Source organism: Lissotriton vulgaris, chromosome 7, assembly GCF_964263255.1.
Source record: "Lissotriton vulgaris chromosome 7, aLisVul1.2, whole genome shotgun sequence".
NCBI classification, from domain to species: Eukaryota; Metazoa; Chordata; class Amphibia; order Caudata; family Salamandridae; genus Lissotriton; species Lissotriton vulgaris.
In genome coordinates this window covers 1,558,655,135-1,558,674,169 of record NC_141695.1, presented here as the reverse complement: position 1 = coordinate 1,558,674,169, position 19,035 = coordinate 1,558,655,135, and the positions used below count along the sequence as shown (strand labels likewise).

At 45.0% G+C, this 19,035-nt stretch overlaps 1 protein-coding gene across 1 annotated transcript in view; it reads right to left on the bottom strand.

Moving 5' to 3' along the window:
• Positions 1-19,035, bottom strand: part of ATP9A (ATPase phospholipid transporting 9A) — a 482,075-nt gene that overhangs the window by 42,211 nt on the left and 420,829 nt on the right. The window contains exons 25-26 of the mRNA XM_086932451.1: positions 2,702-2,810; positions 1,479-1,536 (exon numbers count right to left, since the gene is read on the bottom strand). Of these exons, the coding sequence (XP_086788577.1) occupies positions 1,479-1,536; positions 2,702-2,810 (167 nt within the window). The remainder of the gene's footprint in view (positions 1-1,478; positions 1,537-2,701; positions 2,811-19,035) is intronic.

Here is a 19,035-nt window from a genome sequence, read left to right as displayed (position 1 = left end):
GAAGGCATCACCCTTTCCAAAATATATTCTTAGAGACATTACCAGAAGAGACACCCACAATAACTACAGATGCACAACTTTGCTAAATAAAATCTGTGGTGCTCTTCCATCACAGCAAATTAAATAACCCTCTAAAAGCCTTATCAGAATGGTCAACCCCATTAGCACCAACCTAGGTATTGGCAGTACTGTTCAGTCACCTGTTTCAGACATATTTCACTCCCCAAAAATGGTCTCATTAAATATTTAATGGTGCATACCATCTCATCCAACCTAAATCATTATGATGGCTGGCAGTGGCACATTCTAAGCATAGCACAATTTAGAAAATATATTTCAAGCCCCATCTAATTTCTAGAATTTAACCGAAACTTGCACTGTAGCAAATCATTTAACACACATAAATCACTGCATGGATATGCAACACAGGTCTTAACTGAATTGCTCCTAAAAGTACCACCCACTAAATGCCAACCAACAGATACTTATCACAACATTTTAGACAGAATACCTCCTAAATCAAAAGCAAAGATATGCCTTATTATCACAAAATACATTGCTTTTCTAACAACAATAGCTACTAAGTTAACACACACAAAAAGCAAAGAGAACATGCACAGAACACCTCACATGCATCCAATACAACACAAATATGCCTTGTAGTTCACTATCACATGCCCATCAACAGCACATGCCTCTAAGAAGCATCATCGACATTGAACAGACTACGTGAGATAGAACATCTCACAACATGTTAATTTGTTTGACCGATGCGAAGCACATGAATACCATTTGATGCAATGCACTATACATAACTGATAAGTACAATCAGTACAGATGTAAAATACCGTCATTTTAGAGAACGATTGTAAGAGCACGCCAACAAACCACACAGATCTTATACAGCAGAGCCATGCCATCAATTCGGAAATTATGTAATTATTTACTTATTATCCACTATGTTTTGCGGAACATAAACACAATTGAACACATTAGAAAGAACAACATGCCAAAAGGACTAAACACTCCAGATCCAAAGTCTCTAGAATCCAAAAGCTATCTACTTTGTAACCTCCCCCTTTTGTATGGTGCTCCTTTGCTTAGCAGCTCTGATTTAGTCTATAGCCTCAATATGTACATAACTACAATCAACCAAACTGGTATTGGACTGATAAATCATAAAATGTTTGATAGTTATAGCTTTGGCAACCAGATGCAAAGTTGGAAACTATTCAACATAAAATTAAAGATGGCAGGATTAAATTAAGAACTGTTTGTCCGAGGCTTGCTTTAACGTGGTTTTTTTTCCAGGGCTTCAACCACGCAACTGAGAATATGATTGCATATTGTTAAATAATGACCAAGCATGGTGTGTTTTGTTATATGTATTTCTAGAAATTTATTTCGTCTCAACATAAATCCCCAAATAGTCCAATAACAGAACACTCCGCTGATTACGGCAACCAATATATGCTTACCTTGGTAAATGCTTATCAAAACCCATATTAAAAATGTTTTGTAAGACAAAGGCCGGCCCTAGGAAAAATAAATAGAGAAGAATCAGATGTGGACTTTTTTTAAATTCATTTTTTTGCACATGATGTTGAAGTTACCTTCGAGGAACATGTCTGTCAAGTATATTTCATAATGCTGCGGGTACATTTTGAAAGACCAGAAAAGATAGTATGGACTTATTTGAGCAGAAAAAGTGCCAAAAGCCAGCATCACACACGAGGTGAATTGTGAGAGTAATTATCAGACATCACATTCTGTTGCTTAATGGCAAAACAATCAATGAACATTAGAACACAAGTAACACAAATAACTTAAAACCCTCAACTCATTAGGAGGTCACAACAGACCTGGACAAAATATATATACTTTTAAAAACACTTACCTCCTCACAGCCCCCTCCGTCTCTCCTTTGCCGTTGCTTCGCTGACGAGTATAGGAAGCACAGTCTCCCCTAAGCAAATCGCAATGCTGCAATGAAGCATTGTGATTGGTCTGAGCGGTTTGGTGATCAGACAGGGACTGGGAGCCTGGGCATGTGCTCCACCCAGGATGTGCATTACAGCCCGGTGGAGAACATGCTAAGTACACATGAATGTTCGGCTGGACAAACTGTGGCACCAGTTGCGCCCCGCTCGAAACCAGCCCAGTAGCTCAGAAAAATAAAATTATAATAACAGTATTATCATTTTATTTTTCCTATTTCCTGCTCTGCCCTTAACAGAGGAGCAGCCCTGTGATTGCTCCTACTGAGTTATTACTGCCCCATTTACAGATTCCAGACTAGCTAACGGCACAGTGCGATAATACTGTACTGAACTCAGATTCACGGATAGGATTAAGTAGGGTCAGCAGGAAAGATAAAATGTTCAAACGAAGTCAAGCACTGCGCATACAAACTCCAAGCATGCAAGAAAGAGTGTTAGTTCATACACAACACACAAACAATCTGTGGCTCAAACAACAAAGTACAGCAACGGCTGTTAATGTAGAGAGCATGCCAAGCTAGTCTCTGTGACTAAAGAGCTTAGCTTTACTCACGCTTTGAAACATATTTACACATTTTCTATCCAAAATATTACCTAGCTTGAAGTGAAGTAAATGAAGCAGCTTTTTAATCTACAATCGAAAATTATAGCAAAAATAAAAACAAATAAGCTCAGTCTCTGTGTATGTATGCACATAGTACCTTTAGAAGGTCTTTGTAAAGCTCTGGGTACAGCATGGCTACCTCTGATTTGACATCTTTATCCAAGACTAGGGAGAACACTGGAAACATTGTGTAGATTGTGGAATATCTGGAAAGAAAGCAAAATGCATTACAAAATAATAAACCATTACTTGTCTTGATACTGTTCACTTTGTGTGCAAAAATAAACACATCACGGCAGCTTTTCAGAACAGAAAAAGAACAACCATCTTCGTAAAGCTGCAGTTTGTGACATACATCTTCCAGTATTGTTTTCACAGTGACATTTCCATTTGAATTTTTAAAATCCCATTTTACTGTTGAAATAAAGGAATGAGTAGATGTGCCAGACAATGCCCTACACCAAATCTAATCTTAAAGGTATCAGAGGTTGGTACATTTGCACAAAGTTTACAAGAAAATTAATATAATTACCCTATAGTTGTCAAAGTCTGTAAAGTGCTTTTGACAAGTATACTGCAAAGATGATGCTCTTCATGACTCTCACATATAACTAAACAGAAAAGGATTCCATAAGAGGTGTATCTCATTCTACTGATGTATGTGAATGGCTAAGGGGTGATCTTAACATACACGCTCAAGATGGTGATTAGTTCAATGTGTCCTCTACCTTTGTACCAACCAGGGATGCTTAGGAGAAAGTAAGATCATTATTACATGACACAGCAGGACTTCTAGGAAGTCACTAGAACTAGTGCAAAGTCAACACTGGTGGCCCACACTGACTGACTATGTCTACGCCTCTGTGAAGCTAGTAGAGTTGGTAACTTGAACACAAGTAGATTATTAAAACAAATAGTCTGTTTTATGATTACCCTTCCACAGCAACTGTGAGATGCCATAGCTATGGACTTTTTGATTTGTCCAAGTGCAAGCGGTTAGATACCATTTTTTGGGAGACTGACCGTTTTAGTGAAATGGAGCATTATATACCACTGAAAAAGTTACACAACTCCACCTTATTCATCACTATTATTCAGCAAGACAAGGTTCTACTTCCGGAGTTACTAGCACAATTGTTTCAGACAGGGGTCTGCAATTATCCAGCTTCTGTTCAGCTAGCACCATGAACTGCTGAATGTCTTTTGATTACCATCCTCAGGATGAACTTTGTTAGAGCAACAGGAAGTGGTGGGTAGGCTAGGTGAATGTGCTTATAATAATGAACACCACTCTTCAATGGTCATGTCTCCCTTCTCATTGCTTATTTAATTGTGTATTATGTTATCTTCGAGAACAATTCAAGAGACACCATATACCCAACCCTACCCCTATGGTACAAGACTTGCCTATAAAAGCCTGGTGGCATCTCAAAATCTACTTACAGCCAAAGCTGAAATAAAGAAATGTAGATTCAGAAAATGAGACCTTGCTCTGGTGTAGGCCATTGCCAAAGAAGTCATCCAGTGGAGGGATGCCTCACAATTTGAAGATCCCAAAAATCCATCCACCATTCAATTCCACACTTATGAAGCCAATTGAGCCATGAATGCCTGCTCGCAGTCCCTCTACTGGTGGAATTCTGCTTTTAGACTGGTATGGGTAGTAAAGAGCTTACTGAGTTGAGCCCGGGCTTCTTTGAAAACTTTCAGAAGGCTCGGTGGTCCCAGTCTGGATTTGAGATTAAAGGAATGGAGACTATTTTGGACCTTCATCCAGGGAGGGTCTCGGTTTTTGTTGTTGACATTCAGGTTTGCGGTCCAACAACTGGCTCCTGAGAGATTTATTTTGGGAGTTAAAGGCACAAGAGCACGTGAGGCATTAAAGGGATATAAGAGAGAAGGCATGATGATGTGAAAAAGGAATTGTGGCTCTCTACCGCTAGGCTTCATGTTACCTTGGAACGAGGCTATTGACACTTGTTTACTTGCATACAAAGTAGTGTTCGGTACCTCAGTAATATTTGTTGCTCTTATCTGTGCAAACCAGCAAGTGACCCAATCATGCCCCTAGATTCTTTGTGTTCTTTCTCCTTTGTTTAAGAACCTGACTATCTCTGCAAATACATACAAAGTTTAACTTTTCCAATTCCCTGCAGACTCCACCTGGTTGGATGAATCATGCTTTTGTCACCTTCAGAGCCCATGTGGCAGGATTGCAACTAAGCACCACATCTGGAGAGTTGTTTGTCAAAATATAGTATGAGGAATATTACCCCAAATAAATGTCAAACTCTGACAGGCTCACAGCCCCCTTTTGTTTCAGAACTATGTCAATGCCCTACACACTCCAACAGAGCCACATATCTGGAAAGTCAAAACACTCTTTGTGCTCCGATGGAACAATGATTTGCCATGGGGAAACTCTCATAAGTAAAAGCAATAAAAGATGCATGCAGAGATAATTCACAACTTAGCCGGAATAAGAATTGCACCTGCTTTTGGGAGACATCCCAACACATTCTGCAATAAACCTGGAAAATTACTTGTATCCCTTTCCAGTCATTCTACTCACAACATTTTATTGTGTTTGATGCAATTATAATGAAAAGCAACCCGTGGAACATTGCAATAAAATTCATATAAAACAATTTCAATTAAGTTCTCATTCTCGGTATAAAAAACGTCATAGGCGTTATAAATACTCATTGATTAATGGTTTACAGAAAAGAAAATGATATTAAGTTAACAGCACAAAAGGTTATCAGGAAGAATGTATCTTTCTTTATAAACAAGCTGGGGATCATCTGAATCAATTAAAAAATGAAAGGCTGTCCGTGTGCCCTTTTTTAGGAAAATGAAAAGAGTAGGCATATCAAAAGCCAATTTGCCCAAAAGCGTGGCCACTACGATCTGTTCTGTGCTCCAAATCCCCCCCACCCCCCCAGAAACCAATCCCCAGAACACTCAGTTATATATAATGTACATGCATGTGTAAAAATGTAAAATTATGAATTTCAGTTCTTTCTAGCGTGAAGGTTGGTTGGGGAACTCTGAATCAGACGATGTTGTCATTGATTTACTTTTTCAGTTCAAAACTGGACCTCTACTCATTTAATCTCAGTGGAAAAGCGTGGCTCAATGGTTAGAGCGGCAGACCCTGATGCAGAGGTCTGGCCCGGGACCAGGGTTCAATTCCCACCTCGGCGGCTCTTGGACTCAATCTCCCCGGACCTGATAATTCTCGCCTCGGTGCCTAGTCTAATCATGGGTCCCACTCTGTGACTCGGGGCAATAGCTTGCTTAATCTCCACAACGGCCCCAGCAGCGCTTGGATGCCTGGCTTCACCTTGGGGGTGCCCAGGAGTGGACATCTTACAGGAAAGCCAGGAAGGGTTCCACAGCGGTATGAATACAGCGCTACGAGATCTCTGGGTAGAAGGTGCTATATAAATACAAACACATTTACATTTACAGCTGCATTTTTAAGTCTGGCATAAGTCAAGAACTTTTGATTTTTTATTAATTAATATATATATATATATATATATATATATATATATATATATATATATATATATAATATAATTACTTGTGGTGGCATTCAGTCAGCCCTCTTCAACAATTGGTCTGTTGAGGTGTCCTTCACCTTTTTGTTCCGCCAACAAAAGTGGGTCTGCCTACTTCAGTCATTGGATAACTTCACTAGGAGTGACAGCATTCTGACCTTTCACAAGGAGCACAGTAAATCCCTTAATTGTCACAGACTTCTAAGGCAGTGGCTGCTTTTTGAGCCCCTATTAACTATATTTCTTCAGATTGTTGAGAGCCCGATTGCTTCCCAAACAACAAAGTTTTGCAGAAATCATGACATAAAAAAGAAGTATAAATAAACTCAATAGGTTAGTGGCCAATAGGGGACCTATTGCTTTTGCCAATGCTTGTAACTTTATAGTAGCCTGTAGAAAGGAACAGCAAAAATTCCTTACAGGTGCAGAGTATTGTGAGCTCATGTTATAGAATGGACTTGCTTGACAAAGGTCACATTCCCAGAAACAAAAAAGTTCAACATTTTGTAAAAAATGTTTGCTCTAGTGTTCAACACTAGATGATGTAAAAAGAACAGCTGGAGAATCCATTAAAGCATAAAATATCTCTTTTATTAATCAGAAGTAGATTGTGATTTTATTGTTAAGCCAAGGCCTAGTCCTTAATTTGAGTTAGTTTACATCAAATGTGAATAAGGCTATATTTCTGCCTTCGCCTGTGTGTATGTGGTAATAGTATGAATCCCAGTAAGGTGACTCCCACAGTGCCTTTTCAGACTCTGGACTAATCGAATAATGTTCTAAAAGCTTAAAACACCTTAAGTCTAGACACGATCCCAAAATGAGCTCTTTAAGTTAAGGTTTAAGATTCCAAAGGAAGAGCTTGAAGTTAAGGTTTAAGATGCCGAGGTAATCCCTGAAGAAGATCAAAATCTTTCTTTCTGACCCACGTATGTATGGCAACACTGTTCATGCAGTCTGTGAATAGTATGTTCTCATATATTACCTATGGAATGTGTTTGCTCTAAATGGAATGCGGAATCTATCAGCCCACAAGTCAATTAAGTAAACAAATATTGTACATAGGAGGAAAATGATAACATTCTCATATGATGGAAATGGGTTATTAATAAGTGGGATTCAACTCTTAGCTGTGCAGTGCATTCAATTTGCTAATTCCAATTTTAAAGAATGTTATAGAGAACAATAACTTACAGTAGCGTGTGTTTATATAAAAAAGTAAACATACATACTAGAATCATTATCACTTAACTGATTCCAAAATAACAAATCACTAGCATTGCAGAAAGGTGTGCTTTCACCCTGAACATGGTTTCTAATTTATTTATAGAAATATACCAACTTATGAAAAGTGAACACGATTATTGTTTGAATATCCCTTAGCTGAAAACATTACTTCTGAAGCTCTATGAATTCCATATTGAATAAATTATTTCCTTCCACGAGTTCAATTTTGCTACACCGCGCTATGTAATTATTGTAAGTACTTTCTTTTTGTTTTGTGGTTTCTTGCAGAATGTTCCATGACTCGCTTGCAGCTGCAGTGCAGTGCAATGCCCTAACAAAACCTAAAGGGGTTTCCCACACTCAAAAGTGGGTGACTCTTCATACCCTTCATATTTTTACTGTACCATGTAGCCTGTCCTCCCGTTGCTACCCATGGATCACCTTACCCAATTAACTCAAACTGGGAGTCAAACCTCTGACCTAAAAGTTGTAAGCAAATTTCTGCTTTAGGCATGTTAACCGCCTCCGCTATCTTATGAGCATCTGAACCTATGGCTTGTAAATTACTCACCAATCTTAACAGTAAACTCATTAACCATCTGATTTTTTTAAATAAACAAATTATATTGTGTTCCATGTAGACACAAAAACAAAACAAGAATTTAAGGCCACCACTTCCGCCCGCAACCCCATGCAGTACTCATAGCACACTTCAATCAGGGCCCCAGTCCAATCCATGATAATCCTGCCGCCTGCCTCAAATCCTTTGATGATTTCGTGGGAAACCACGGGTCAAGTATATAGGCATTTCTTGTGGCCTCACCAGTCCAACCCAACTCAACACTCTGCAAAGGTAAGGGGATGAGGGGAGGTCCATTTCCCTGCTATGATCCCTTTGGCAACCAACAATGCCACCCCTATAAACACACGCTTCATTCTGGGTCCACCAAGGTCTTCAAGCAACCCCAGTAAGGCAACCCGAGGGATAAACTGTATTGATTTGTCCAAGACCAGGTGGAGTTCATGCTCTATCTCTTGTCAGTCTAGGACAGGACCCAACCACATTAAAGAATTTGGCCTTTCAAGCTGCGCAGTGAAAGCAGGCCGACTGGGGCAAATTGCCCACCTGATGCACCCATACAGGGGTCATATATGTGGTATGTAAACAGTTAAGTTGAGCCAGGCGCAGGTGTGTGGATATAACTAGGTCCATTGGGGCCAAGCAAGCCTCCCTCCAATCTCCATCGTCTAGCTCACCCAGCCAGCCCTCACATTTCTGCAACAGCTTAGAAAAGTGGTTGGGTGCATTAACACCCAAGGAACGATAGAACTGGCTCCCTTACCAAGCCTCCCAGTCAGCAGTCTGGCCTCAAGAGACTGAGGGCCAGAAGTGCGACCATTCACTTTTGCGAGTCGCAATTTAACCTAATTTGGGATTCCCAATGGGGACGCAAATTGCATGCCTCATTAATATTCATGAAGCAAGCGCAATTTGCGACCCCATTGGGAATGGCTAGCACTCCCAGTGATGGTGGCTGCTGGGGTCAGCAGACCACCATGCTTTTGAATGCTTTTTAAATAAAGCAGTTTTCTTTTTTAAATGCAGCCTGTTTTCCTTAAAGGAAAACGGAATGCATTTAAAAAAGGAACATTTTACTTTTCAGTTCCAATTTTTAAGGGCAGCCAGTGGTCCTGGAAACCACTGCCTGCTCTTAAAAAACATTTTTGCACACACTCACAAAGGGGAAGGGGTCCCCTGGAGCCCCCTTCCCATTTGAGAGTGGTTTACCACCTACTTGAAGTAGGTGGTAAACTGTGAGTGTTTTGTGATAGCAAATGCGGTCGCAAACGAATATGCTACTTACTAGTATGCATCTGTTCTTGGCATGTAGGGCTGCTGACATTCATATCTGTGCATAGATCGCCGCCTAGTGTTGGGTCCGGATGATTGCACATTGTTGTCCTGGAAGAGTGTTCGAAGTATCACGAGATAGGTGGCTCCTCCCCTGGACTACAGTGCGCATGGGCATCGACTCCATCCCCAGATTGTTTTTAGCCATTGTGGCCAAGATGGAGTGAAACTCAGTGAATGATGACCATGCTATGAGTATATATGTGAATACTGCAGCTGCTACAGGCGCCGGGGAGGAGGGCGGGCGATATTAATGTCAGCAGCCCTACATGCCAAGAACAGATGCATATTAGTAAGTAGCATATTCGGTTCGAGGCATGTGGGCTGCTGAATTCATATCTGTGCATAGAATACATAGCAGTCCCTCCATTAACGGCGGCCGCCCGTGCCAGCTGCAGCAGTTTGGAAAAGTGTCTTGAGAACAGCCTGCCCTACAGCTGCCTGCTGTTTGGAGTGCACATCAACACAGTAATGCTTAGTAAATGTGTGTGTGGTAGACCATGTTGCTGCTCTACATATGTCCTCTAAGGGAATGTTTCCAAGGAAAGCCATAGAGGCCCCCAACTTCCTGGTGGAGTGGGCTCTTGGTGGAATGGTAAGAGTGCGTTTTGCTTTTGCATAGCAGATCTGGATACATTTAACGATCCACCTAGCAATACCAGCCTTGGAAATAGGGTTACCTTTGTGGTGTGGCGCAAAGGCGACAAAGAGTTGTTTAGTCTTTCTAAAATCCTTGGTCCTATCAATGTAATACAATAGGGCCCGCTTAACGTCAAGGGTGTGGAGCATCCGCTCTACCAGTGACTCAGGATTTTGAAAGAAAACAGGTAATTCGATTGTTTGGTTGATGTGGAACTGAGACACAACCTTGGGCAGGAACTTAGGGTTAGTGCGGAGCACCACCCTGTTGGAATGAATTTGGATAAATGGCTCTTGGATTGTGAGGGCTTGCAATTCACTGACCCTCCGTAGCGATGTAATTGCTACAAGGAAAGCCACTTTCCACGTCAAGAACTGAATCTCGCAGGAATGCAGTGGTTCAAAGGGAGGACCCATCAGTCTGGTAAGAACCACATTGAGGTTCCACTCAGGAGCTGGTGGAGTCCGTGGCGGAATGACTCATTTGAGGCCTTCCAAAAAAGCTTTGATTGCAGGCACCTTGAAGAGCGAAAGGTGTTGTCTATTTTGGAGATACGCGGCCATCGCAGACAGATGAATGCGAATGGAAGTATAGGCCAGATTACACTTGTACAGATGGAACAGGTAACAGATGATGTCTTGAATGGAAGCATCAAGCGGGTTAATGTTGTGGTTTGCACAATAAATGGCAAACCGCTTCCATTTCGCCGCGTAGCAGGCTCTAGTAGTAGGCTTCCTTGCCTCCCGAATGATGTCCATGCAATTGGGAGGTAAGTTTAGGTAGCCAAACTCTAGGACTTCAGGAGCCAGATCGCCAGGTTGAGCTGTTGCGGATCTGGGTGGTGAATGTCGCCATGGCTCTGCGTCAGAAGGCTGGGTGTGAGACGTAGCCTCTGATGCGGGACCACGGACAGTTCCAGAAACGTGGTCTACCATGGTTGAGGAGCCCATGTTGGAGCAACCAGGATGAGAGTCATCGAGTGTTGCCTGAGTTTGCGTGCCACCAGCGGTATCAGTGGTGCTGGGGGAAAAGCGTACGCAAATTTCCCATGACCAGTTCATCCATATCGCATTGCCCTGCGACAGTGGGTGTGGGAATCTGGCGGTAAAGCTTTGGCATTTTGCGTTCTCCTGAGTGGCGAACAGGTCGATCTCTGGATGACCCCACCTTTGGAAGTACGGCTGGAGTACTGAAGGATGTATCTCCCACTTGTGCATTTGGTGGCTGTGCCTGCTGAGCAGGTCCGCCATCTGATTGTCCTTGCCTGGGAGATGCTCCGCCATGAGGAAGATGTTCCTCTGAATGGCCCACTTCCACATGCTCTGAGCCAGATGAGACAGCTGCGGAGAGTGTGTGCCTCCCTGCTTCTGAATGTAGTACATCGCCGTCATGTTGTCCGTCCGGATCAACACGACCTTGTTGCATAGATGTACTTTGAAGGCCTTTAGTGCCATGAAGATTGCCATCAGTTCCAGAACATTGATGTGCATCTTCCCCTGTTGCTGCGTCCATAGTCCCTGCACAGTGTATTGGAGTACATGCGCTCCCCATCCCTGGAGAGAAGCGTCCGTTGTCAGGATAATCTGTGGCACAGGCTCCTGAAACGGTCGGCCCTTGCAAAGGTTTCGTGGATTCCACCAATGCAGAGAGTTGTACGCCCGACCGCTCACCAACACTAGGTCTTTCAACTGGTTGGGAGCCTGAGTCCACTGACGTGCCAAGCACTCCTGAAGTGGACGCATATGTAGTCTCGCGTGCGGGACAATGGAGATGCAGGAGGCCATCATGCCTATCAACTGCATGAACACTCTCGCTGGAAGCGAGTGTTGAGGTCTGAATCTTTAAATCAGCGATTGAATGCTGTCAACTCTCACTGAATTCGGCTGTGCTGTGGCCGCCAGAGTGTTTATAGTCGCACCCAGATACTGCCGATTGTGGGCGGGCTGCAGATGGGATTTTGGATAATTCAGTGAGAAACCCAGATCGTGCAGAAGGTGAATGGTGTGGGACACGTGGTCGGCACACTGCTGGGCCGACTTTGCCTGAATGAGCCAGTCGTCCAGATAGGGGTAGACGTGAATGTTTTGATGTCTGAGATGTGCCGCCACCGTCGCCAGGCACTTTGTGAAAACCCTGGGTGCCGTGGTGACCCCAAAAGGCAAAACCTTGAACTGGTAGTGCTGGTCTTGTATGGTGAACCTGAGGTAATTTCTGTGTGAAGGATGTAGTGGAATGTGGAAGTACGCATCCTTCAGGTCCAGAGTTGCCAGGAAGTCCCCCTGTTGAAGCAGTGGTAGAATCTGCTGCAGTGTGAGCATGTGGAAATGCTCTGATAGGATGTAAAAGTTGAGGGGCCTGAGATCCAGGATGGGCCTGAGGGATCCGTCCTTCTTTGGAATAAGGAAGTACAGGGAGTAAACTCCTGTACCCCTTTCCTGCAAGGGCACAAGCTCTATTGCCCCTTTTTGCAGCATGACTGTGACCTCCTGCTGCAATAAGTGCAAGTGCTCGCCGGACATAGGACGGTGCCTTGGGGGTATGTTGGGTGGAGTGGATGTGAGCTCCAGACAATAACCGAATTGGACAAGTGTCCTGACCCACCTGTCCGTGGTGATGGACTTCCACACGGGCAGCAACTGCTGGAGTCTCCCCCCGACCGGTGTTGCGTGGTCGGGGGGCAGTGACAAGGCGTCACTGTTGGTTGGCGGTGGAGGACCTGGAGCTGTTGTTGCCACGTCCTCTGCCCTTGGTGTTGTTGCCGCGGTAACCACCTCGACCCTTGTTGGTATAAGAAGTTTGGGTGTTGCTTTTGTAGAACTGCGCTGACTGCGAGAGTTGACCACTTGAGGTGCCCCTAGTATTGGAGCGACGAAAGGACCCACTCCGAAACTGCTGGGATTGCAAGGCACCCATAGATTTTGCGGTGTCGGTGTCCTTCTTCATCTTTTCAAGGGTGGTATCAACCTCAGGGCCAAACAGGTGATCTGGGTTGACCGTCTGGTTCAAGATGGTAGTTTGAATGTCCGGCTTGAACCCAGATATCTTTAGCCATGCATGTCTACGAAGCATAACGCTAGTGTTAATAGCGCGTGCGGCGTGTCAGCCACGTCTAGTGCGCACTTTATGGAAGCATTGGAGATAAGCTTCCCCTCCTGTATTAACATTTCTGCTGCTTCCTTATATTGATCGGGCAAATGATGTAAAAGGGTCTCTAGAGTATCATAGTGTGCCCTGTCATAACGCGCTAGTAGCGCCTGCGTGTTGGATATGCACCATATATTGGCTGCCTGCGCTGCCACCCTCTTCCCTGAAGCTTCAAAGACTTTTGATTCCTTGTCTGGGGGAGGAGCATCACCCGTAGTCTGTGAGTTGGCTCTTTTGCGGGCATTGGAGACAACCAGGGAATCCAGAGGCAACTGCCCCTTAATATAAGTTGGATCAGTGGGCGCCGCCCCGTACTTCTTGTCGATTCTCGGGTTGATGACCCTCGCCCGTGTAGGCTCTTTGAACACCTCAGCCGCGTGCTTCAGAACACCCTTCAGCATTGGCAGAGTCTTTACAGTCTTTTCAGAGACCGAAAAGGTGTCAAAGAGGAAGTAGACGTCCACTGGGTCAGCATGGAGGTCGACGTTGTGATTGACTGCTGCCCTCTCAATGAGGGCATTGAAGGCCGCAGAGTCCTCAGTGGGGGAAGTTTTGGCTGAGAAAAGCTGAGGCTCCTGTCCACAATGCGGGTCCCCAGGATCGCCACCAGCAGACCATGGTTCAGTCACATCCTCTGGGTCTGTGTAGATGGAATAGCTGTACTCATCCTCGTCGTCGCATTCACCTGCCTCGACATCGGAATGAGTGGGCGAGAGTTCTTGAGCCTGTGGCGAAATGGGCTCTATCAAGGCAGAAGTACCAGCAGAGTCCATTTTCTTTTTGAGTGGAATCTTGTATGACTCCAATTGTGGTTCAGGGGTGATTTTTCTCTTCAGGAGGGAAAGTCTGCCCGTGTTGGCGTCGATGAAATGCTCCTGACGCTCCTCCTCTGCAAGTGGTCGTTGCCGTGGGCCGGGGACCACCAACGACTGTTTCTGCATCGAAGACACCTTCTCGGGCACGCCGGCCCTCGGTTTAGCCGCGAAAGCCTTCGGCGCAGTCTTAGGCGGCAAGGTGAAAAGGATCGGCGTAGGCGCCTTCGCCGGTTTCTCCAGAGGCTTGGGCGGCACAGGGTCCTTCGGCTCGACTGCTGCGGCCCCTTCCCTGATTCGTTGTAGGGACTCCGTAACCTTCTTAGTGAACGAGGTGGATGGACGCGCAGGTTCGACAGAGTCTTTAGCGGTTGGTTTTGGAGCGGAGACCGACGATGCACCCTTTGGAGTCGACGCACTCGGAGAGGCAGAGAGGGACTTCGGGTCGCCCTGCCGCTTCTTCGGGTCGAGAGTGGACCTTTTGGGGTCGTCGACCGTTTTCTTGCCATCGAGTCGACCCTTGCTGGGGTCGACCGCCTTCGGCGCCGATGCGGCTGCGTCGGACCCCTTAACCTTTGGCTTCGATGTAGTAGCCTTCGGGTCGGCCATTTTGGCATGGCTCTTCAGCTCGATGGCCATTTTGGATTTCTTCGGCGCCAAGGCCTCCGAAGTCTTCGACCCGACCAGCGCGATCCGCACTTTCGGTTTCGATATCTCTGGCGTCGAGACCGTAGGTTTCACTTTCGGTTTTGGAGGTACCGGGAGTGATTCGGTATCAATGTCCATGGCCGGGCCGGAAGGCGGAGCCGTGGAACGTGCATCAAGGTCTTGGGTAAGGCCCGAAGGCGATCACTCGACCTGGGCCTTATGAAGTTGGACGGCCCCGGAGTCAGTCTGAGGAAGCTCCTCGTCCGAGCTATCCTCTACGGTGGCAAGGGCCCCGTCGTCGTCCCCTACCTCCTCGACGACTTCATCGAAATCCTCGGCCTCTGCGTTGTAGTCGTCCTCGACCTCCGACGCGGGGTTAGATTCCGTGATTTCCTGGATTTAGTCGTCCTCGACATCCCCAGCGTCGAAGATGTCCGTAGGCGGTGGGGCAGATTGCTGGGCCTCCAGGCGCGCAGCTCGACGGAGCTTGAGCGTTTTCTTGGACCGGAAGCTGGAACAGGCCATAGACTTGGCCTCGTCGTGGTCCGGTGACAAGCACTTGTTACACACCGGGTGTACATCGATATGTGGGTACTTCGAGGCACACACCGGGCATCGTTTGAATGGACTTCGTTCCATGATGGATGAAGAGTCTGGAGCGTCGACTAGGCCCCTTCCGCGCCGAAAGCACGCGGAAGAAACAATGTCGGTTCGGAGCCGAGAAGTTACAAACCCGAACGAAAGACAATACCGACGCAAGTCCTAAAGACCTTTTGGTCTTAAGCAAAGTGAAGTTAAGAACTATCGATTCCGACAGTAGGGAACCGAACACATCCGAACCCAATGGCGGAAAAAAACAATCTGGGGATGGAGTCGATGCCCATGCGCACTGTAGTCCAGGGGAGGAGCCACCTATCTCGTGATACTTCGAACACTCTTCCAAGACAACAATGTGCAATCATCCGGATCAAACACTAGGCGGCGATCTATGCACAGATATGAATTCAGCAGCCCACATGCCTCGAACATAATAGTACATGGAATTGAGACTTGCTATTAGGAAGGGACGCCCCTTCCTAATAATAGCGAGAGTCACAAACGCTATTTTGCGAGTCATTGACTCACAAAGTAGCATTTGTACATGCCTGGACCCTTTTTTGCAGTCAGGGCCGGACTGGGAACCAAAACCGGCCCTGGCAAAGTGCTCGGACGGCCCCACCCACGGGTGGTTGTGGGTGCCGCCGAACTCTTTGCCAGGGCCGGTTTTCGGCCGATTTTGTTAAAGGGCCGATTTTGCAGCTATACTGCTAAAACGGCCCTGTAACAAAAACGGCCCTTAGGGGCTCCAAACCCGCCCCCATCCCCTGCGGCGCACTGGGGGATTTCCCGGTGCCCGCTACGGCCAGTCCGGCCCTGTTTGCAGTTGCAAACAGGCCGATCTCCCATTTGCGACTGCAAAAAAGGGTCGTACATCTGGCCCTGAATTCGGGAATCGGAGTTTCAGGGAGAATGTTCACGACAAGGGCATGTCACAACTGGAAGTACCTATAAAACTGGGGGCAGAAAGCTGAATCTATTCCCTTAATTCTTGAAACGACACCAGGTGAGTACCAGCTAAGACATACCCCAAATGGGTTATCCCTATCCTATCCCACTGAGAGAATCCCTCTAGTGCTGCGGTGTTCTGAAGTCAAGTGCATTGCGAAAGGGTCAGTCTCTTCTAGGCCAAGAACACCACCCTGGTAATCTCCGGCAGGGAGCAGGGAAGTGGGACCCCATAAAGTAAGGCCAATATCCTATTAAGGCCCAGCACAGTCAACTTTGCTCAATATGCTGGATCGTCCCACCCCCCATTGAGCTAATCATTAATAGCTATCACCTGCGAGGCTAAATAATAGCAGTAGAGACCAGTTGCATCTAAGCATTCGTCATAGGTTGACAGGCAGCAACTAGCCTGGGCAACCTGGTGACAGCAGCCCGTCCACAGGAAGATGCAGATAATGGAATCTAGGATATGAAATCAAGCCTTAGGGAACAGGAGCGGTAGTTCTGAAACAAGTAAAGGGACCATCACCATTTTAAAGAGGGCCACTAGTCCCATCACGTAAAGCGTGAGGTGCTGACACTTCTGCAAGTCCCCCTTCATAGAGGTAAGGAGGGATGACAAGTTAAGGGGCCACGCCAATTCCAGAGCGTAGAAACATGAATACCCTGATATCAGAAAGAACAGCGACATATAAGGATGGTAGTGTTCCATAGATAGATAGCTGAGTCGCCCATAACAGGGACCAAGAACTTGACCCTGTTGACAGGAATCCCAGAGGCCTCCTCAGAGTGTCCATATGTACAAACATCTTGGGCCCTAAGACTGCGGATCTTCAAGGAAAAGGAGCACATCGTCAGCATAGATCGCTATATGCTCCTCTGGCCCGGAATCCTATGTCTATCCCTACATCTGCCAATAGTATGAGAGAGGTCCCACATACCAAAGGGACAGGGCTTAACAAAACTGAAGAAGAACAAATATTCCTTTTGGTGATTTGGTGATTTGGTCATATATTCTTTATTAGAAAACCTCATGCACTCATACTCCACACGTCATAGCCCAGCAAATCAATAATTGTAGTGCCACAGAAAGTCAAATGTTGAGAAAATATATATTTTTTAAATTAGTCCTTAAACGTTTGTATCATACGATCAGTAAATAATGAATTAAAACATTGCCCCACGTATCAAAACCATTTCATAATAACAACATTTTCTTTATGTAATACAGGGGTAACACATATTTAAAAGATAGGATAAACAAACAGATTCCAATATAAACATAGCTTTAACATTTTGTACAATCCAATAAAGTGTGTTGTGAGTCAAACATAAGTAAACATTGGATACAAGCAGGAGAGATAAAAAGAAGAAAAGAGACACAAAAAACATATACAACAATATACTTCTTTATGGTTTGTGAACTAATCCATAAAGGAAATCAGACAACAGGTGTATGATTGGTGCAACCTTCCTTATCAATTATGCCTGCGTGTTGAATGGATTTAGTTAATGCAATGCGTCGGCATGTTTCGGAGGTGTTCTTGTGAATAGCAACCGCCTTTTTCAAGACAGAATTTTTCTGTCTCTCTTTAAAAACCTTTTTCAATGTGACTGATCAAACTCATAGAGATGTCTTTAAAAAGTAGAATCCTTATGGGTAAGTGAATCCTTCGCTGGGCCTCATAGGTTCATTCCCATGATGTAGGGGTTCAATTACATATATTCTTTTGTTTGAAATAGATATTTGGAGATAGCCGTTTAGAGTTGGGAGTGTCTGCTCTATTACCAGTCAGAAGTGTATTAAGATCACTTCACTAAAGGGACCATTGGTCTCCCATTAGTTTCAGTTTCTGTCCTCTACACGCTCCATCTGCTCCCCAATGATCTGTAGGTCTCTCTCCTAACCCGGCACACTTCTGCTCTGCAGCGTTTCAAAGAATTTGTGTGGTTGATTGGGGACCTGTGCTAGTGAGATATTGGTGGGCTTGGAATGCCATGCAGAAAGGCTGCTGAGCCCAGCCTTCTTTAAGTCTTTCAACCCTTCAACCCCCGTGTGCCCCCTCTCCAACAACTTCTGTTGCAATCAAACAAAATGCTGTGGCAGTCGAGCAGCAGCACTGCCAGGCAAGAGCGAGGATCCTTCCGCTGCAGTAGACGCCCAAGCGCCAAGCACTCCATTTCGCGCAACTCTTCCAGAGCCACCTTGTTTATTGTTAGCAACCTCGATCGGACATCTGGGACTCGTGAGTCCTCTGCAGGTATGGGTGTACAGTGGTGGTGAATCTACTTGGCGCTGCGGTGCGACGCTCACGGGCTTTTCCGTACCATTCTGAGCCTAGGAGGCGAGCCCTGGTTTCCTCTTCTGGATTCTTGACTTTGGTGACTTTTGTGCAGCCTGCCATTTTTGGAGATGGTCTCCATCTATACCCACGACCCGGACCCGTCATTTTGTTTGACCTTTGTTCCGTTCTTTATTCCCTCTCCACTCCTCCTGATGACCCTCAATCGTTTTTCTCTTTTTGCTGGACTGCCTTAAATATATATATATATATATATATGTATATATGTATCATATAATTGTCCAAGCCTAATCGCTGTTAAAATGTAATCCTATGTGAATTTAGTATTTGTATATATAGAACTCTAACCACTAGTCTATGTAGAAGACCTTTGTACATACTACCATTCCTATGTGATTGTAGAGTATATCTGTTTGTATCTTTCCTTGAGTGACTTTACAACTTGTACATGTGAATTTCTTTTCCTGTTTACGTCTCTCCTTTGAGAGACTTTACACCTTGTACATTAGCAATTTTTTCTCTGTTTGTATCTCTTATGTAACTCATGTAATCCAAAGTCCTTATGTATCACCACTGGTTCTTTTGTAAAGCGCTCTGACACCTTTGGGTAATGTTCGTGCTATATAAAATCGCA